General features: G+C 38.7%; 1 protein-coding gene across 1 annotated transcript in view; it reads left to right on the top strand.

Annotated features, from left to right (window-relative positions):
* PRKAR2B (protein kinase cAMP-dependent type II regulatory subunit beta) overlaps positions 1–22,337 on the top strand; it is a 170,058-nt gene that overhangs the window by 39,816 nt on the left and 107,905 nt on the right. Inside the window, exon 2 of the mRNA XM_036758598.1 lies at positions 13,679–13,714. Coding sequence (XP_036614493.1) covers positions 13,679–13,714 — 36 coding nt within the window. The remainder of the gene's footprint in view (positions 1–13,678; positions 13,715–22,337) is intronic.

Below are 22,337 nucleotides of genomic sequence, written 5' to 3'. Positions count from 1 at the left end.
CGAGCCCTTGTCTGATCATTTAACCATCTCCTATTCTCTGTGTGAGGCACATCCTGAACCCCAGTAGTGTTTTGTGCCTCAGCCCCTAACATTGTCTCATTCTCTCTCCACTCACTTCCTCTGCACCATGGCTAGGACGAAGCAGGCAGTCAGGCTCTTTCTGGGCTGGGTTGAAATGCACTCTGGGCTTTTTTGGTCTCCTGTTGCTCTTAGCCACATTAATAGAAAAGTTCTCATTTGAGTCAGTTTGGTCTCCTGCTATCTGAGATTCCTCTTCTTCCTGTGGGGTAGGAGTGCCCCCATGTCTTTCACTTAATCTCAATCTTTCGTATACTAGCCGGTAGGCTGATAACACTATCCAGCTTTGCCTAGATAGTGATGCCCCTGACTGAATCCCAACTTCTCGTAAACACTTTTCCAAATCCCTAGGATCTCCTCTCCGTAGCCTTGGTTCCCAGTTTTCACAGGGTCCAGCTTTTTTAGCCAATTCTTTTGCTAGGGAGGAATAAAATGGATCCTCCCATCCTGGGATATTCATCTCTTCCTCTGGAATTGTTCTTCTTCTAAATAGAGATCTTATACCTAGCGATCCTGTTCGTGACGCCAAATGTATCAGGAGGGCAGAGTTTATAATCTCAAAGAGGATCATAAACATGTCTGAAAGGTTCGGAATCGCCGGATAGAAGAAACTCTCAAAGTAGAAGGCAGAAGAATCAAAACATTTATTTAGGCTCCACAGTAACCAACCCATGAACCAGAAGCCCCATTTTGATATGTTGATCATAATCTTCCAGGCCCAATAAGTACGCCTTGAAAGAGTAACCAGGAGGCTACAGAGAAACATGATTGCGTAAAGCAAAATCATGTTTCCCCCTTTTATGGTAATAAGATTACCCACTGGACTGAAGTCTTTGTTCAGCTTCCTCCCGTAGGTCAGCTCTGCTGCTGGCAGCTCCTGCCTCAGCTGTGTCTGTCTGTAACTGAAGCTGCAACTGAAACTGACGATGTAACGGTCGCTGTAACTGACGTAACTGTCGTAACTGTCGCTGGCTCCAACCGGAAAAGGAAAGAGAAGAGTCTTCAAGCTGTCCTCTCCCCTCTTATAGGGTTTTTGACATCATCAAGCTCCGCCCAAATGACCAGGGCCGATTGGTTCCTGAGTTGGCCCCTCCCCCTAGGGTAGAGGTTAACACCTCCCCTCAGCCAGCCCCATGACTCCTCACACAGGAAGCTGTCTGCTTCCCGGCATGCTCCCCGGGCCTCCTGCCCCGGAAGAGCAAGCCACAGTGTCCAGAGGCTCAATGAGGCAAGCTGAGCCATTCAAAGAAAACAAAAGCCATTATGGCTACACTTGCCTTGTTAAAAAATGGAATAATCTAACCTGTAGGGTAGTGAGTCACTCATCATTGGAGCTTCACTGAAGGTGTTTAGGCTGAAAGTTGCATGACCACTGCATGGACTGGTGTGGGGTAGGGGTTGGGGGGATTATTGGATGAAGTACCTTTCAAGATTCTGTGAAGAATCAATACATATTAAACTAAACATTATATCACAAATAATCAGTTTTTGTTTCAATTCACACATTCTTTTGAATTTTTATTTAGTTATTTTACAGAACCAGAGAGTGTTTATTTGCTAGAAAAAGCGGCAAATGAAATGTTAAGAGTGCTAATTATTCAACTGAGTCTAAGAAAATTATTATGTATATGTTACCTCACCCCAAATAGAATGGTTTCCCAAAAAAGCACATTTAATTAACCTAGATCATTTAGTTCAATTTTAAAAGGAGATTAAAGCACTATATATCCCAGCTCAGAGCGTTTCTTATACTTACTAGGAATTTGTCTTCGATATATAAGGATATGTATTCTTGTGCCTACATGTGTTTCTAATACCCGCCTTACAATTATGAGCTTGTTTTAAGCTGAGAGACAATATAATGGTCCTTCAGGGCCACATGGTTTCCTCCCTTGTGGTTTCGGGCCAGTGTCCTGAAACTGGAATCCGTGAATATTGGTGGTGGTGATTTGGTTTTTTAAAATAACTTCTACAAGAAGTCTTTCCCAGTTCTCCTTAATTTTATTGTCTTCCTTCTGGATGAGCTCCAATATACCCCTTATATATTCTATTTCTACATCACTATTTGCATGTCCTCTCCCCTTCGAGTATACTTCTTGAGAGCAAGGGCTGTCTTTTGCCTTTGTATCCCCAGTGCTTAGCATACTGCCTGACACATAGTACTGACTTAATAAATGCTAGTTGAGTGATTGTATTTCAATATAATTGGTTTCCTTTATGATTTTATTACAAATTGTATTATAAATAAATTTTATAATAATATAAATATATTTATAATAAATTTTATTTGATGCATTTTAAACATACTAAGAGGTCCATAGGCTTCACCAGTCTACCAAAAAGGTCCATTACACAAATACATTAAGAGCCCCTGTTTAGGTAGTTTGTTTTAAATGAAAAGTTAAGAGTATAATTCAGTTGCCTAGTTAGAAAAATTCCTAATATTTAGGCAGAGTATCTACTTTAATTTGCACTTATATTTATCTCTTGCTAACCCCTGGCATCTTTGTAGTTGAGGCAAAATTAAGGTTATGTAACACGTTTGGGTGAAGAAGCAGCAGAGTATGTTACAGTGTCTTTTAATAGATTCAAATTTATAAGAATAAGAGCCATTCTTCAATTTATAAATAGTCTAAGAATACGAACAAGCAAATCACAAGGGAAGAAACTCGGGCCATCTATAGCTGTATTAGAAAAATGCTTCGTCACTAAATATTAGAGAAATATAAATTAAACCAATTCTGAGGTTTGACATTGGATTGACAAAGATGACAAAGAAAATGATGAATGTTGGAGAGTTTGTAGAAAAATAGGCATGGCGATGCACTGATTCAATTCTGAATATATTCAGCTGTTCTGGAAAACAGTTTGGAATTCTACACAAAAAGGTACTAAATAATGTAAGCCCTTTGACCCAGGTCACTAAACCACTGCTAGGCCTTTACCCAGAAGAGATCACAGAAAGAGGAAAATGTCCTATATGTACAAAAATATTAAAACTGCTCTTTTTGTGGTAGCAAAAAAAATGGAAACTAAGGGGATCTTCATCAATTGGGAAATGGCTAAAGAAATTTCAGTTATAAAAAGATAATGGAATACTGTTTTGCTGTAAGAAATGAGGAAATAGATGATTTCAAAGAGCTATAGAAAGACTTGTACAAACGGACGCAGAGCGAAGTGAGTGGAACCAGAACAAGGCAGATAATAACAACAACACTGTAAAAACAACAGCAATAATAATTAACATTTATATAGTGCCTACTACATGCCAGGCTCTCTGCTGAGTGCTTTACAAATATTATTGCATTTGATTTTCCTAACAACCATACAAGACAAGTATTGTTATCCCCATTTTACAGACAAGGAATCTTGGGCAAATTGAGGTTAAATGACTGGCCCATATCACATGGCTAGTAAGTGACTGAAACTGGATTTGGTTCAGGCCTTTTTGATTCCAGCCCTGACAGTCTATCTCAAGGGTGGGGAGCCTGGGGCCTGAGGCCACAGGTAGTGCTCTAGGTCCTTGGGTGTGACCTTTTGACTGGGTCCAAGCTTTACAGAACAAATCCTTTTATTAAGGGGATTTGTTCTGTGAAGTTTGGATTCAGTGAAAGGGCCGCACTTGAGGACCTGAAGGGCCACATGTGGCCTCAAGGCAACAGGTTTCCCCACCCCTGATATCCACTATGCCATCTAGTTGCCCGTTATAGCTTTCATCCTATCCATCTCCTGAGAGTTGATGGATTCAGGATGCAGAATGAGACATAAACTTTCTTGAACATGGACAATGAGAGATTTGCTTTGCTTAAATATGCATATTTAATATAAGAAAAATCTCTGCCCCCCCCCCAATTTTTGGGAACAGAAGATAAGGGAGTAAATAGATTTCTGTTAATTTCTTAAAACTAAAATTTAATTTTAAAAAACTAATGGGCTTTGAGAGGGGAAGTTGGGTAAAGAGCAGACCTTTTCTTGGAATTTCCCTAAGTATTTGAGGAAGGCAGTGCCATGATTAGCCTGGACTCTTGCTCTGAGATGTCTGGAGAGCTAATGGCCTTTCTCATTCTCTCCCTTCTCTATCATGGCTTGGTCACCAGTTTCTTCTGTGCTGTTGATACTTTGGCTCAGTCCTTCCTGTCGCCCACCTTTCTCTCTGGTGCCAAACCCTGAAATCTCACTTCAGTTCTGAGATAGCTCCTCATTTTATACAAGTCCCTTATTGAATAGATGGAGGTACCCAGGCCTTGTTCGCACCTAGTGAATAATTGAATTGTGTTCTCACTTGATAAATATATCAGGACTAAATGAGGTAGGGGTCATTTCAGACCACCTTTATACATATATGTAGCTATCAACCAGCATTTTCTTTATTTGAAGATCACATTTGTTCTAATTGTTTCATATTGTAGTATTTTCATAGGCTACCTTAAGTTTTCCTGGGTTTGTATTTTTTCCCTTCAATTTCTTTTTTGCCTAATTGTGCTAATGAGTAGCTATTTGACTACTTGAACATGTGCACTTTGGAAAAGAAGACTTTTAGAAAACTGTAGGATAGCTGACTACATATAGAAATCTAGAAACTGGAGCCAAGATGGTGGCTGGAAAGCAGGGACTTGCCTAGGGCTCTCCCCCAGGACCCTTCAAACACCAATAAAAAAATGACTCTGAACAAATTCTAGAATTGCATAACCCATGAAATAGCAAGGGAAGCAGGGCTCCAGGCCAGGACAACCTGGATGGTCATGGGGTAAGGTTTATCACACACAGAGCTGGGACGGGAGGGGACCAGAGTGCAGCGTGGGCTGTGCCCGGACCAACCAGACCTGGAGCTGGGTGGAACAGGCCCTAGTGCCCTGAATCAGTGAGCTGTGGCAGTTACCAGACTTCTCAACCCACAAACACCAAAGACAACAGAGGGGGTCAGTGGGAAAAGCTGCTGGGACAGAGTGAAAGAAGTTCCAGGTTTGGCCACCACCCTGGGGGCAGTGGAGGTGGTGCAGCTACAGAACTACAGCTGCAGTTGCTTCTGGCCCCAGGCCCACCTGGTAGAAGGAATTAAGTGGCGGATCTGAGCAGGAGTGCAGAGCATGCTTAAGATCTGAGTCAGGTCTGGGTTGGTGGTTCTTGGGGGGAGGAGGAGTGCTGGTGTGGCAGAGTTTGCTGTATAGAAATAGCTCTGAAAACAACAGCACATCCCTTCAAGCTTGGAACAAAGTACTCTCTACTCTACAAGCAGTCATACCCCGATGGAAAAACTCCAGGGTCAAGTAGTTGGCTGGGAACATGAACAGGCAGTGAAAACAGACTCAGATTCAGATTCAGACTTTGGAATCTTTCTTTGGTGACAAAGAAGACCAAAACATACAGCCAGAAGAAGTCAACAAAGTCAAAGAGCCTACATCAAAAGCCTCCAAGGAAAACATGAATTGGTCTCAGGCCATGGAAGAGCTCAAAAAGGATTTGGAAAAGAAAGTTAGAGAAGTAGAGGAAAAATTGGGAAGAGAAATGAGAGTGATGTGAGAAAACCACAAAAAACAAGTCAATGACTTGCTAAAGGAGACCCAAAAAATACTGAAGAAAGTAACACCTTAAAAAATAGACTAACTCAAATGGCAAAAGAGCTCCAAAAAGCCAATGAGGAGAAGAATGCCTTGAAAGGCAGAATTAGCCAAGTAGAAAAGGAGGTCCAAAAGACCACTGAAGAAAATACTACCTTAAAAATTAGATTGGAGCAAGTGGAAGCTGGTGACTTTATGAGAAATCAAGATATTATAAAACAGAACCAAAGGAATGAAAAAATGGAAGACAATGTGAAATATCTCATTGGAAAAAACCACTGACCTGGAAAATAGATCCAGGAGAAATAATTTAAAAATTATTGTACTACCTGAAAGCCATGATCAAAAAAAGAGCCTAGACATCATTTTTCAAGAAATTATCAAGGAGAACTGCCCTGATATTCTAGAACAAGAGGGTAAAATAGCAATTAAAAGAATCCACCAATCACCTCCTGAAAAAGATCCCAAAAGGAAAACTCCTAGGAATATTGTTGCCAAATTCCAGAGCTCCCAGATCAAGGAGAAAATACTACAAGCAGCCAGAAAGAAACAGTTTGAGTACTGTGGAAACACAATCAGAATCTTTCAAGCTTTCTCAGTGAAAAGACCAGAGCTGAAAAGAAAATTTGACTTTCAAACACAAGAATCAAGAGAAGCATGGAAAGGTAATCAAGAAAAAGAACAAGAAAAAGAAATTGCAAGGGACTTACTAAAGTTGAACTGTTTTTGTTTATATTCCTACATGGAAAGATGATGTGTATAATTCATGAGACCTCAGTATTAGGGTAGCTGAAGGGAATATACATATACATATATGTATACGTATACGTATGTATATATATAGACAGAGGGCACAGGGTGAGTTGAATATGAAGGGGTGATATCTAGAAAAATAAAATCAAATTAAGGGATGAGAGAGGAATATATTGAGAGAGGGAGAAAGGGAGAGATAGAATGGGGTAAATTATCTTGCATAAAAGTGGCAGGAAAAATCAGTTCTGTTGGGAGGGAAGAGGGGGCAGGTGAGGGGGAATGAGTGAATCTTGCTCTCATCGGATTTGACCTGAGGAGGGAATAACATACACACTCAACTGGGTGTCTTACCCCACAGGAAAGAAGGAGGAAGGAGATAAAAAAGGGGGGAATGATAGAAGGGAGGGCAGATAGGGGGAGGAGGTAATCAAAAGCAAACACTTTCGAAAAGGGACAGGGTCAAGGGAGAAAATTGGATAAAGGGGGATAGGATAGGAAGGAACAAAATATCGTTAGTCTTTCACAACATGAGTATTGTGGAAGGGTTTTGCATAATGATACACATGTAGCCTATGTTGAATTGCTTGCCTTCTTAGGCAGGGTGGGTGGGGAGGAAAGAGGGGAGAGAATTTGGAACTCAAAGTTTTAAAAGAAGATGTTCAAAAAAAAAGTTTTTGCATGCAACTAGGAAATAAGATATACAGGCAATGGGGCATAGAAATCTATCTTGCCCTACAAGAAAGTAAGGGAATAGGGGATGGGGGGGGAGTGGGGTGACAGAAGGGATGGCTGACTGGGGAATGGGGAAATCAGAATATATGCCATCTTGGAGTGGGGGGGAGGGTAGAAATGGGGAGAAAATTTGTAACTCTAACTCTTGTGAAAATTAATGCTGAAAACTAAAAATATTAAATAAATAATGATTTAAATAATGGCAACAAAAAGAAATCTAGAAACTTGTAACCTCACAGAGGTTGAGAGCTCTCTCTTCCGGTGAATTTCACAACCTCTCCAGGCCTTCTCATGCTCAATCCTTTTCCCATTAATCTTTCATAGGAAGTGAGTGCTGGAATCTTTCCTGTGACTCTTTTAATATTGGAGGTGGGTGAGCATGGAGTGGGATGGGAGGGGGATTACTAGAGTAACACTCATCTGTCTCTTCTCTCTCACTCTGGCCATTTGTTCACATAGTGTATCAGGTGCTAAGTATTGTTGTAACTGATTAGAATCGTTCACTATAGAAATGTTGGTAGAGCTGCTTCAGTTTTGCTCTTCTTCCAGTTAGGTCACTCTTTAAGTTGTTTTTAATATAGTAGCTGAGTCTCATGCCAACCTCTCTGCAAAGTTCCCTATCACCTGCTTCTCCTAATTAAGTGAGGTGATCCCACTCCTAGTCTTCTGTCTATTGTTGTTCTGTGTTTCCTTCTCATTCAATCAGGAAGCATTTATTAAAGGCCTGATATATTTCAGGCACTGTGTTAGTTGCAGGAACACAAAGACCAAAAGAATCAGTCCCTGCCCTCAAAAAGCTTTTCCTCCTATCATAGAAGACAATGTGGACATACATAAGTTCTATATGTACAAAATTGTTTGATGTGGAGATTGAAGGTTAGCTGGCTAGGGTGATTTCTGGTTTCTTTTAACCTTCTGTTTGTAATGATTATTTTATATTTGTTAAAAGTCTCTCAAAGAAATGTTAATCATGTCTTTCTTTTTGTCTATTTCCTATTTTTTGAACTGGACAGTTTATTTTTAAAAACTGTTGGATTTGCTCTAAAGGTTTATTGCATTCTTTTCACTTTATGCTTTTTTCTAAGTTTATGTTAATTTTAAACTTGAATGTAAGAAACCAATGATCGAGCTTGTTGCAAATAAGTGATATCATTAGCAAGTTTGTTTCCTGTCTAAGATAAAAATCAGTTTCATGTTTTGGATCGTGTTTGGCAATTTCCACATCCACTACCTTTGACTCGCTTTTTTAAAATATATATATTTATTTTTAGTTTACAACCTTCAGTTCTAAAAACTTTTGAGTTTCAAATTTTCTCTCCATCCCTCCCATCTCCCCTCCCCGACAGCATGCAATCTGATATAGACTCTACATATACATTCATGTTAAACATATTTTCACATTACTTTGACTCTCTTCTTAAAGCAAATAAGGAGACATATAGGCAGAAGGTTTCTGTCTCTCCTAGAGTAAATGAGTGAATGAATGAATGAAAAGGCATTTATTAAGGGCTTACTATGTGCAAAGCACTGCTCTATGCACTGGAGGTATAGATACAAAACTAAGACAGCCCCTGCTTTGAAAAAGTTTATATTGTAATGGGGGAGACAATGTGTGGTGTGTGTGTGTGTGTGTGTGTGTGTGTGTGTGTGTGTTGTACTGTGTTTCCCTATCTCAGCTGTACCGTGGTTCTTAGGATACAGTGGCAAAACAGATGGCAATGCATCATCTTTAATGTCATTTCTAGTGATAAAACCATCCGCATTTCTGATGTTGGATGTTTTGACAATGTGGAAGACTTTGGTGGTGAGGACTTTCTTTTTCTGGATCTTTAGTAGCTATGGCTGCTGAGTAGGCTAGCCCCTGTAGGCAGAAACAGTTGCCATGTATTATCTCCACAAGAGCAACTTCTTGGATGTTGGTTGTGGAGGATGGGCTGAAAGCAGGACTGTCATCTGGAGAAGTGCTGCCACTTCAGGGATGCTTGGGCTTACCTGCTTGTTCATGGGTAGAAGTCAGTATTGGTTATGGCAAGAAAGGTGGGTTCCCATCTCCACAAGGACTGCTCTACTCAGTGATGACTGCAGGACTGGGGCTGGAAGTGGAACCTGTGATAGAAACAGGGCTGGCGGTCCATTTCCAGGATGCTTGGGCTCAGGGTCCTAAGCTGTGTCCATTGAAGTCTTTAGGAAAATGCCACTTGAAGTGATGGCAGTGCTTTGAGTTGCTTGGCACCAGCTGCCTTCTTCTCCTTCAGGGTGCTTCAGCTAGGCTGGCTCTCCTTCTCTGTAGATTGCCATTGGTTGTGAGACTTGACCTCTTTTGTTTCTTAACTCTGAACCACATTTGCTAACTCATTTTTATCTAATATTTATTCTTAAAGATTTGAAAAGTAAAATTTCTAAAATCTTTCCTATTATTCAAGCTGACTGAGTAGTCGTAAAACTCCCAAAGTCACCTTGATACTATGCTATGCACTAGGTATACAAAGACAAAAATGAAAATAGTTTTTTCCCTCAAGAAACTTATTTTCTGTTGGAGTATGTGAAGAAAATTCATATGAAATAAGCCTAGAATTCATATGAAATAAGGCTAGAAACATGGTTTGAAGCCAGATTGTAGAACACCCTAAATGCCAAACTAGATATGGGATAGAACCCTAGGATCAAGAGATTGGATTCATTTTCAGACTTTCATTCTGGCTTTAGTCAAATCTTAGAACCTTCTTATTGTCACCTCTCAAATGAAGTGCTATTTAAGCACTAAGATAATAAAATAAATTATTTACCAAGCATTCTGAGCTTCCTAGAAAAAGGCAGCATTTTACACTGAAATAATTTACTAGCAGAAGTGGAAGGGAACAAGCATTTCTTAAGCACCTGTATGTACCACGCATAAGTGTTACCTCATTAGATCCTCACCACAACCTTGTGAAGTAGTTGCTATTTTTATCCTCATTTTACAGATGAAGAAACTGAGGCTGACAGGTTAAGTGTCTTGCCAACTGTTATACAGCCAGGAAGTATCTGAGGTAGGATTTGAACTCAAGTCTTCTTGGCTCCAGGCCCAACACCCCATCCACTGTGCCATCTACTTGCCAGAAAAGGTAAGAGGGTAAGGACTCTTACCTAGGCAAGCATATTTTCTAGCTGTCACATGCTTGTAGTTGCTCTTGCCACCAGTTTAGGAGAGATAAATTCCAATTTCTGCGTGCCATCTCTTGCTGGAAGCCCAAGGTAAAGTAAGTGCTAAATGTAACCCTAAAATAAACTGAACTGTTTCTACTGAGCTCCTCTTAGAGCCCACAAAGTGCTCAACTCCCAAAGCGGTCAGTCATTTTTGATGCAACCCCACAATCACTGAGCGCAGGGAACCAATCAGGAAATGCTGTATTGGTCATATACCTTAGTAAGATAACCCTGAATACCAAACATATATAAATGATGAATGAGTGGAAGGCATAAGCAAAAAGTCTGGGATCCCAGTGTTGTAAATAAGCCTGAAGATTAAGAACTGTGCCCACTCAACAATTCTTTAATATCCTCATTTTTCTTCAGAAAATGTGAAATGCAAGCATCATATGCTTATTCATTCATTCATTAAAGTCTGGCAATATTAGTCCATAGTTGAGTTAACATTATTTTACTTTTCTTTAATATGTTAGAGACTGCAGTGTTAGGGTTCAAAACTGGTAGCTCCATTATAGTCAATGAAGAAAACAGGTTAGAAACTTAGCCAAATTTGTTCTGTTTTTCTCCATTATCTTTCTGCCAGTTTAATCCATGAATTGTCTTCAGATGATGTGATTGACTGGTTCTTACTTTTTCTATTTTGTGATGTGATTCTGAGAGAGCTTGGCAGTCTTCTGACATCCATCTCTCATAGGGTTTTACAAGTGAGTTTATCTTTTAAACCAGTGTTCCAGTTGCAATTCCATCTCTCTAGTTGGCAGCATTATGTAGTTTCTGCCTAAGGTAGTTTCTGGGCTTGGCAGTTAAGCTTTGAAAGTCAGAGTCAACATCTTTGCCTTTTTCCATTGACAATTTTTCAGTATCGTTTGGATAGGTCAGATCAAAACTCTTGCTTTCAGTGTTACCTTCCTGGTTTTATCCTTTCTTCTCATTTGGTGTTAACTTTGATTTTGCTTTAACTAATCAATGGTCTGACTGAACTAATAAGACTTCCCAAAAGAATATAGTTTCCTGTCTGTTAAGATAACATCATATAGTTTTTGTGATATTTGGTGCTCAATGTCTTACGTTTTCTGACTTGATTCTGGAAGAAAATGTTTATGTTAAATAGTTATGTGACTTCTTAGAGGTCCACAAGTCTTTAACTTCTTTCATTTCTCAAACCTAAATAATATTTTCAACTTCCTCAATTATTTTTCCTTTTTGTTATGAACTTATGTTCTGCAGGGTTGGGGGGCAGAGAGAATGGCAACACATACACAGATATGTAAATGCAAGCTATATTCTAGTTTTCCAATACATTTCTGACCTCGTCTATGTGACTATTCCCTCCAGTGATACAGATATCAGCCCATCCATGCCTGCTGATACTGTGTGCCACTCATCAGTGTCCTCCTATAAGTTTGCAAAAGCCCCACCCAGCCTGCTGGAGATTTTCCTCACATTCCTTTGATATTTCTATGATGCCAGTGAAGTATGTGGAATTGTCTATTTGTAATGTCTCACCCATGAGCTGTGACCAGACCATTGCTTCTGAAGTATTTTTCTTTGTTCATGTCTTTTACACAGTTTATTTTTCATCATTCCATGTTTGTCATATGTCATAGAATTCTCTCACCCACCCAGTGTCTCTCCATTGCTCTTTGGGCAATCCTTAACTTAACCTCTTTGGAGGCTGTAGTGCTTGATGGCTTGAAGCCCTATAACATCACAGGGAAAGCACTGATTTTAAAAATATGGACTTTTATTTCATTGGAAGCTTGAGGTCATTAAAAGAATTTCAGTCTCCCAAATGAGCTAGCACAACTCCTATTCAATTCTGGACCTAGCTCATTGTTCATTTACGTATGCTTGAGGTTTGAAATGTGGGTTTATTTTGAATCCTATCATTTCTTTATGTGAATAAACACTTAATTATCTTGGCCCAAGTTGGAATGGGGATGCTGGGGGATTTTCTAGGCCGTTTTCTTCCTTTTTCAGAGGAAGCAGTGGCCCAGAGAGGTGAAGATGAATTGACTTGTCCAAAGTCACACAAGCAATAAATAGCAAAGCTGGCCTTTGTAACAAGGGCCTCTGATGACTCAAAGTCCAACACTTTCCCCTCTGCACCATATGTTTGACGTGGTTTCTCCATGTAGTGATATTTTTGTATTTGTTGACATAGTGGTTTATTTGTAGTTCTAAGGAATTTAATGTGCTTGAACATTTTAAATCTCCTTAAGATGAGGACTATGTATTCTTCATCTTTGATTTTCCCCTTCCCCACTCAACTACAATTATTAGTAATATGCTGCACATATAATAAATACTTAGTACATTTCTTCTTCATTGAGTGAAATGTTCGGTTATTCAATAAATGTTTATTAAACATCTCATATATGCCAAAAGTCCTTCTAGGTTCTGGAGGAAATGTCAAATTTAGATAAAAGACATGGTCCCTACCCTCCTTGGCAGTGACAGCTTCATGCACAAATAAGACATAAACATAGGAAGCTATAAAGTAAAATATCATAGAAGGAGTGAATTAGATAGTTGCAAAACAAAGTGCTCTGTTAGGTATGCAGGGAAGGTTGTAACTGGGATCATAGAAGGTTTTTCATATAGGAGTTAAGTATTGAGTTAGACATTAAAGAATGAGAAGGATTTAAAGAGATCATAGATTTAGAGCTAGAAGGGACAGAGGCCAACTAATCCACCATTTCCCCCTGCCCTTTTTACAGATGAGGAAACTGAGAACCAGAGAGGTTAAGAAATTTGTCCAAGATCCCCTGTGGCTGAGCTATGATTTGAACTTAGGTCCTAATTACAAATCTTACACACGATAATCTCTCCATTCCCACTGCCACCAACTTGTTCCCTCTCTTAAACTATGCCAACATTTCCTTAGCTAGACTCACCATCTTTGTCGGCTTCTTCCTTCCATTTTACATGAAGTTAATATACAAGTCTAATCAAATCACTTTTCTGCTCAAACCTCCCACTGCTTACCAGATAAAGTTTGGACTTCTTTCTTGGCATTCAGAATTTTACATAATCTGGTTTCTACCTATATTTGCAACTTAGTCTTACACACTTTATCTTCCAGCTAAAATGGTCCTGGAATGTTCTTCCATCACAAAGAGGAGGGAGGACATGAATGAACATTGATGTGTGTATGTTTATATGAGTGTGTGTGTGTGTGTGTGTGTGTGTCTTTGGATACTTTAACTACAACAATAATTGATCAAACTCTGCTTTTGATATTTAGTAGAAAATTTAGTTTCCTTTGGCCACGGAATTGGAGGACATAGTTTTAATATTTCATTTGTGCATTTTCAGGTTTTATATAAATTATCTAATCACAAATTCATTCTTTTTTTTCCTTATAGCTCCAGTGATAAACCGATTTACTAGACGTGCATCAGGTAAGTCTGCTATCTTTGTGCTTGTACTGGCCTGCATTATGATAATGTATTAAGGGTAGTGTTTATAATGTATATCTTTTTAATTCATATTTTTCAGCAATTAATTTTCAGACAATTGTAATAGTACCTGTTTTTTTAAAATCATCAAGAAATAAAGTGTGAATTTTTCAGATAATGAAAGTTTACCCCCTCAGGGTCCAGAATTTTTAAAATAATTTTGAACAAGGAAAATTTTTTAAAACTGTTAAAATAAAGCAAATTTGAGCATAACAAAGGGGTAAATTTCTAACTATCTTTTTGCCTGTACTATATAAAAGGAATAATTAGTTCTGGGAAGCCTACTTTGTTTCTATCTGCACCATAATGTTTGATACATTAAAACTGATTTCTAAATTTGACGATAGTTCATGGTGAAACTTGTGCTTATGGAGTTGGCTAGGACTGTGCGGAACAAAATGCAACTTTTAAGAAAACATGCTTGATTACGGTGGAGCCTGTTATGTTCTCTTGACCTTGTTATAATCTTGAGGGTTATTTTTTTCATCATGACTGCTGGAAACAAAGTGACAGAATGTTTTTTGTCAGGCTGTTAGGCTGTTTCTGATATCTGATGTCAAACAGGTATCAACTATATGCCCAATTGAAGGCTACATAGTTGTCATAATTATAACTGTGTGTGTGTGTGTGTGTGTGTGTGTGTGTGTGTGTGTGCATAGATTAAAAAAAAGAAATCACTGAAAACTGGTCCTAAGGCTACCTAGCCATAAGATAGGCAAATAATATACTAGTTTGCTTGTCAGGGTTCCCAGAATAAATAATTCCCATTTCCAATAATGACTGTACTCACATGAGAACTGAGACCGAGTACCCATAAAAATATTTCGCTTCTGGACAAGTTTGATTAGTAACAACCATGAACTATATTTAACATTTGATTGGTAGGTCAGAAGCTCCGAAATAAAGAATTGGTTTGACATGCCTTTATTGTTAGTCCATGGGAAGCAAACCTATGTTCATTGTATCTCAGGAGAACTTAGCTGTGACTACAGTGATAATGGAAGGTAATGGAATGTTAAAGCAAAAAAGAAATAGCAAAATTGAACATTTCAGTTCTACATTGGTAGCATAGGATAAGCAAAACTAGGAAATAGCTTTGGGAAATTAGCTGCACTTACAGGAAGCAACATTAAGCTGATAAAATTATGTGGTAATACATAGAAGGTCATATAGATAAGAATAATTGCTATTATCTAGGTAACATAAGATGCCCAAACCTAATTGGTTATTATATTTCTGATCTAGTTTTCTTTTTCCCCACTTAGTACTATTTTATTTTTTCTAATTACATGTGAAGATAATTTTCAGCATTCACTGTTATAAGATTTTGAATTTCAAATTTTTTTCTTCCCCTGAAGATGGCATGCAATCTGATATAGGCTATACGTGTACAATCCTATTAGACATATTAGTTTTCTTTTAAGCATGGTAAATAAAATTGTGAGAATCCATGTAGTGTAGTGGATACAGTAAAATCAGGAAGGCTTGGGTTTTACACCTTGTCTCTGATACTAGCTTTGACCATTATCAAGTCATTTAAGCTTTAAGGACCTCAGGCAACTCTAAGACTATAAGGGTTGCAATCTTCATAGCTAGTGGGAGTTCCCAAACTGATTAACTCAAAGGTCATCTTCATATATAAAATTGTAAACAGTCATCATTGAAAGAAAGAGTAAGACTACTATCATATCCAGGAGATTTAGAGTCTGTTTTGACTATATTTTTTACTTTTCAAAGATGTCCATGAAATAAAACTGTGATGTTTAAAAAGCTCAAGAGACATAATTTCTAGATAATTTAGTCATTTTATTAATAAGGATAGCATGTTTATTAATGAAAAGAGGTTAGTGGCACTCTGGAATGCCAAAGGCTCTTCATGGTGGTGGACACACAGTTTATGTGCCCTTGGAAGAGCCAGTGTTCCTGAAGGTGGCAATCAACTCTGATTGGTTAACAGTTAATGATAAAATGAGTATTATAATGAGATGTGGGTTAAGTACAATGAGGGTCTTGAGGTATATGACTTGGATCACCTAAGATCTGGTCAAAGAGACTTATCAATTTCCATATCACCTGTCTGATAAAAGGGAGAATCCATATTGTCCCAGACCTGTCTGAGTAAGCACAATGAGCAGAAATCCATCTATTAGCCTAAACTTAGAATTTCTTTTACTGTCTGATTAGATCTTAGCCTAAGTAAGTCTTTGCCCAAGATTTTCTACACTGGTTGATTTCTGAATAAGGAAGTAGAAAAGGGGAAAAACTTTGGTTCTGATTAAGTAATTAGTCATTAATACAAAAGAGAAATAATCATTTCTCTCAATAATTTAATCATAAAGCTAGAAGGGATCCTCTAGTTTGTTGGCAGATCAGGTATGCTTAAGGTGTGATGAACATAGGCATACCATCTCTTTACATCTAACCTATCTCCTCCCCTTAATCCCCAAATGGAAATCTAAACTAATTTAAATGCCTATGGAGGAGGAGTTTCTATAACTTCCTTTGTGACCCCAGTTCACCATCTAACAACCTGGTATATAAGAAGAGATTGAAACTGATTTGGTTCCATTTGAACTGCCTTAGGAAGATTCTGAAGATCTCCTGGCAAGATAAGATACCAGACACTGAGGTCCTTCTGGCAGCTAAATTGCCAAACATTCAAACTCTACTTCAGAGAGTGTAACTCCCATGGGCTGGCCACATTGTTCAGATGCCAAAAGTACATTTGCCTATAAGACTATTTTACAGAGAATTCTCACAAGGCAAGCTCTTACATGGAGATAAGTAGAAGTGATGCAAGGACACTCTCAAGGTCTTTCTGAAGAATTTTGGAATCAATTGCACATCATGGGACATCCTGGCAAAGTACCACTCAGCATGGAGGCATTGTGCTATATGAGCAAGGCAGAATTGCAGTAGCTCAAAAGAAACTCCAAGTGTTCATATGGACTATTTGTACCTGAACTGTGGTAGAGCCTTTCAAGCTCATATTGGTCTGATCTACCCTCTTTGAGTAGAAAGGACAAGAACCAACTAACTACATATGGTACTTTGGGATGTAATGCATTTTGGCCTGGGATTTGAACCAATCAAAACCAGTTGGATGATTTCTTACTATATTGTCACCTGTCTTGGGTTTAATTCCCTCTTAATACTTTTTCTATCCTTTCTAGTTTGGAGGTCATTTCCTTTAAATGAATAAGATGGAAGCAAATCAGGTGCCATATTGTTTTGATTTCTCTCTATCATCTTAGCATGTTTCCATCTTCTCCTATCCAAAGATCTAACACCACCCTGACAGTGTACAAAAAAACCTCATTTTTTGTTGTCCTTAGCATTTTTGTAAGTCTTAAATCATTTTGGGGCTTTAGTATTCCTTATAGTATTCTAGTCTATTCCTTTGGTATTTATCTTAAATTATGTAGCTCTCCTTCCAACTTTTGAATATTCACTTTTAAATTCAGAACACATCAGAGGACTCTCTATTTAGGATACATTGCCTCCTTTAGCATCTTCTTTTCTTTCCTTTGGAATTACCTACAGCTTAAATTCAGAATTTTATTTTTGTGCCTATTGACGTTCTATACAGTAGGAGTTCTTAATATGAGGTCGATGAGTTTTTAAAAAAAATATTTTGATGGCTGTATTTTAATACAATTGGTTTCCTTCGTAATTATATGGATTTTATTTTATGCACTTAAAAACACTCTGAGAAGGGGTCCCTAGGCTTCAGCAGACTGCCAAAGGGGCCCATGTACAAAAAAAGGTTAAGAACTCCTGCCCTAGAACCACATTCCCTTTTAAAACAGCATGGAGTTAAACTTACCTTTTCTCTAATTTTGTTCATTTTTTAAATCTTTTTTCTTCAAGACGAGGCTACTTGTCTGTGCCCCAGCACTTATTTCTTCTGCTATTTAAAACTAAGATAGTATTTATTGCCCCTGTCACTTTCATGTTACCAGGTTCCCTATAGATCACAATTAAAAGTCTAGAGTAACAGACACCTTAATTGCTTCCTCTTCATTTCTGACATGAAATTATTAGGTGGGTAGACTAAGGAAGTATCATATGCTCTGCTTTTAGCAGAAGGCGATTTCTAATTGCTCTCTCCATAGTTGGTTGTCCTTCTATCTTGACTCTTGTCAGTTCTATGATTTGCCTCAGAAAAGCATTTTCCATATCTTCTATCAGGCCAGAAAATCTGCCCCCAACAATATTGTTTCTCTCTCTTTTCCCTTTTATCTTCACCCAAATGTTTTCTACATTGCTTCCAGTATGATGTATATAATCTTGAAATTGAGAGCAGTAATTAAGCATTTTGTTAGCTGACAAATGCCTCCTCATCACAACAGAAGTATAGATGGAGTTTTGATTCATTAATTTGCTACTTACATTTTTCTTATATGGAAATCAGACTCTCTAAAATCTTTAGTCATAAACATAAATATATTGTTAATTTACAAGCATTTATTAAGTGCTACTGCATGCCAGGGACTGAATGATGCAAAGTTAAATATGAAACAGCTCAAGCACTCAAGCAGCTTACAGTCTTTTAAGAGAGAAAACACCATGTGTAAGTACATACAGAATAAACACAAGGTAGGAAGGAGAGGATTAGGGAGAAAGAGAACATTAGCAGTTGGAGGGATTAGGAAAGGCTTCTTGTAGACAAATGATAGCACTGGAGCTGAGTCTTGAAGGAAGTAAGGGAATCTATAAATTGGAAGTGGACAGGCTGTTCTTTGTATAAAGCCATGTGATGGTCACTGGGAGAGATGCAAAGCTTGTATAGAATGAAGTCCCTGCCCTCCTGGCACCTGCATTCTAATAGACAGGTAGGATACAAGCAGAGAAGATTGTCATACATGATATTATAACATAAGTCTATTAGAGAGCTGCAAAATAAAGGGCTATTCAGGGTCCAAGGTCAAAGATGCTTGTTTGTCTGGGGAGTTCATGGAAACTTTGTAGAGGAGGTGGCATTTGAGTTGAGCTTTAAAGGATAGGTAGGAATTTGTTGTTGTTATTTTTCCTTCCTTCCCGAAGAGGACCATGACATCAGGAAGATGATGCCTTGACTTGCAAGTAAATTGGATTTAAGTGAAGGCTGTGCACGGTCACTAGCCTCACCTTTTCCTCCAGAGCCATCTGGGTCCAGTGGCAAGTCAGAACTCCCTGAGTGGGAATTTAGTAGAGGGAATGTATTCCAATGCTAGGAAATATCATGAGTCAAGTCAGGAAAACTGAAGCACTAAGGGAGCATAGGGAGTAGGCAGGCTTATCTGGAGTGAAGAGTAATAAAGTATAGTAAGTACATTTCAGTACAGTGATAGAAGGATTTCTCCAAAGATAACATGGTGCCAAACTGTGTAAAGCTTTGAATGCCAAACAAGGAAATTTGAGCTTTAGTTGGTGTGCAGTCAGGAATCACTAAGGATTTTGCTTTGAATACTGGGGTGACATGGCTACATCTATACGAGAGAAAGAGTAATTTAGCAGTGGTATGAAAGACAGCTTGGAGGTAGATAAATTGGGAAGATCTGTTATCAGGCTATTACAATAGTCCAGGTGAATAATATGTTATAGCAGAATGGTGGTAATGGGAGTTAAGGGGAAAGATGTGAAAAATTTTATAAAGGCAATTTCAGTAAAAGTTGGTGATAACTTGGATGTGAGAGGTTAGAGAGAGGAGGGGGAAAATAAGGTTTCAAACATGAGAGACTGAGAAATCAGTAATCCTCTTAATAAATAATGAAGTCAGAATAATGAGAAAGCTTAGGGGGAAATGTAGTAAGTTTAACTTCAGAAATGCTGAACTTGAGTTGGAGGTAAGCTCTCCAGATGGTGGTGGCCTGTGGGCTGTTGGAAATGCAGGTCTGAAACTGTAAGAGAGGCTAGCTCTAGGGATAGAGACTAGGGAATCATCTGCATTGAAGTGGTAGTTGATGCCATGCAAATGAATGAGAATGCCAAAGGAATGTACATAAAGAATGAAGTGAATGAGTATAGAGCTTTGTAGAATACCTACCTTCAAGGATCAGGAAGAAGACTAGGAAGGAGAGGAGAATGGTTAAAGAGGGAGGAGAATTGAAAGTATGGCATCTCCAAAGCCAAAGAACTGGTCAATAGCAAAAGTTGCCACAGAGAAGTGGATGATGGCTAAGAAAAAGGCCATTGGATTTGGCAGTTAGGAGGTCAGTGGTGAGCATAGAGTGGTGGAACAATGAAAGAAAAGGAAGAGATAGAAGATGAAAGTGGGGAGAGTACAAGGTTAAAGGAAGGTTTTTTAAAGAGAGTGTTCTATCTTTTCAGTGAAGTAGGAGACTGTTATCTGCTTTGAGGGGGAAGGAGATAGTTAGAAGCAATTATTACAGGAAGTGAAATGAGTCAACAAGAGTAGAGAAGATTGCCAAGTAGCGATGAACATCCTTCCATGGTTATGTATCAGAGAAGAACCATATTCCCCAGGGACTTTATGGAGAGGCAGGGCAGTGTTACAGTGTTGGCCAGTAGGAAGAGGAGGTTGTGCTCCAAAACAATTGAACTATTAGGAGAGGAGAAGAAGGGAAGCCCCTTCTTACGTCCAAACTTCCCTAGGCCATATTGAAAACTAGGAAAGCAGATTCCAAAGGGTGGCTCTGGCCAATTTTGTGGCTATGAAAATAGAATTGCAAATCTGGGCCTAAACTGAGAAGAATTGACTGGCAGGAGGAAACTTTGAAAAAGGGCAAACATGTTTTAATTCCTTAGTTGGTAGAGGACCATGATTAAACTTCATATGCTATGTAATATAAATCTTTATCCTGCTGCTGATCCTGATTATATCTTTTAGTTCATCCTAGTCATAGATGAGGCAGGTAGATGGCACAATGGATAGAGTGCTGGGCCTGGAGTCAGGCAGATGCATCTTCATGAGTTCAAATCTGGCCTCAGAGACTTACTAGATGTGTGACTCTGGGCAAGTCACTTAACCCTGTTTGTCTCAGTTTCCTCAAATCTGTAAAATGAAGGGAATGGCAAACCACTCTAGTATCTTTGCCACGAATCCCAAATGGGGTCACAAGGGATTGAATGTGAGTAGAAAATGATGGCAAAAGTCATAAATGAGGAGAAGTAAGGTGACTTAGGTAGTAAGTAGTAGAACAGGGATTTGAACTCTGATTCACTGACTCTAAATCCCATGGTCCTTTACTGTGCAATGATGGCCTCTCAGAAGCCGTATCATTCATGAGACCAGTTCCCTACAGGTCCATGAATTCTTCACATTCAACACCTCTAGCTCATTGCTATTAGTTCCTAGTGGTTCTCAGGACTTCCTGGCTGCCCTCCGTCGTTTCTGCATCCCTTGGAATTTGAAGCAGATACCATTCCATTCTGCACATTGTCCCAGGGGTGCTTCAGACCACTACACTCATTTTGCTGTTGACCATGGGTAGCCATACTGATTCTGCTCTTCCTTGGAAATACTGTGAGCATCAAGAAGTCAGCCAAAACCAATGCCCAGACTCTCCATTGCATTCATGATTGGGCAATCAAGCTAGTCCTAGCACTTCTACTCCCTGCAGATCAAAACTATTTATCTCAGGCTTGAGACATGAGCACTGTGGGAATTGATGGATGCTCACATTAATTGTGAGTTCATTGGCCTTCTAATTAACATACATCCTGCCCTGGGACACTAGCATTGTTTGTTAAAAGGAAAAAAAAACAGTGGCCTACCACTGTGCCACAATTACTGGTCAAGTGATTGATTAATAAGCAGGTCTTGACTTTTTTCCTTTTCATTTGCAAAGGAGATTTTTTTAAAAGAGGAAATCTATCAAAAAATTTATTTTGTAAATTTGTTATCCACAGATCTAACTATTTTTCATAAATGTCACTTACCTTTCTACATCAGAGAATGAATTTGAAGACTGTATTAATTTAGAGCCCTCTGTTGTTTTTTAAAGTCCTCCAAGTCTGTTTCATTAGGAAATTTTTGTTATAAGATGAATTTACTTCATATTTTGTTATCACTAAGAAAAATGGCATGTATTTAATCCCTCAAACACCCTTTGAAGTGTTTTTGCATAAAAAGCCAGTATTGGGGCAGCTAGGTGGCGCAGTAAGTAAAGCACCGGACCTGGAGTCAGGAGGACCTGAGTTCAAATCCAGCCTCAAACACTTGACACACTAGCTGTGTGACCTTGGGCAAGTCACTTAACCCCAATTGCCCTGCCTTCCCCCCTCAAAAAAATGTAAAAAAAAAAGCCAGCATATTGTACTTTGCCCACATGTTGTCATGCAATTTTGCAAACAGCCTTCCTCTTAATAGACTTTCTTATGAATGATAAAGCATTTATTAAGTGCTTGTTGCGTCAGGCACTGTACCAAATTCTAAGGCTACAGATACAAGCAAACATGACAGTCCTTGCCTTTGAGGACCTTACATTCTAATGGGGAAGATAACATAAAAGGGAGCTAGAAAGTGGGGAGGGAAGTAGTCCAGGCAAGATAAATTAAAAGCTCAGCTATTTGGACCTAGGCTGGTTCCAGGGATTGATTATTCCTGTAACTACTTGAAGAA

This window comes from Trichosurus vulpecula, chromosome 5, assembly GCF_011100635.1.
Source record: "Trichosurus vulpecula isolate mTriVul1 chromosome 5, mTriVul1.pri, whole genome shotgun sequence".
Taxonomy (NCBI): Eukaryota; Metazoa; Chordata; class Mammalia; order Diprotodontia; family Phalangeridae; genus Trichosurus; species Trichosurus vulpecula.
The sequence above is the reverse complement of the archived record's forward strand: the minus strand, read 5'-3'. Positions and strand labels throughout refer to the sequence as shown.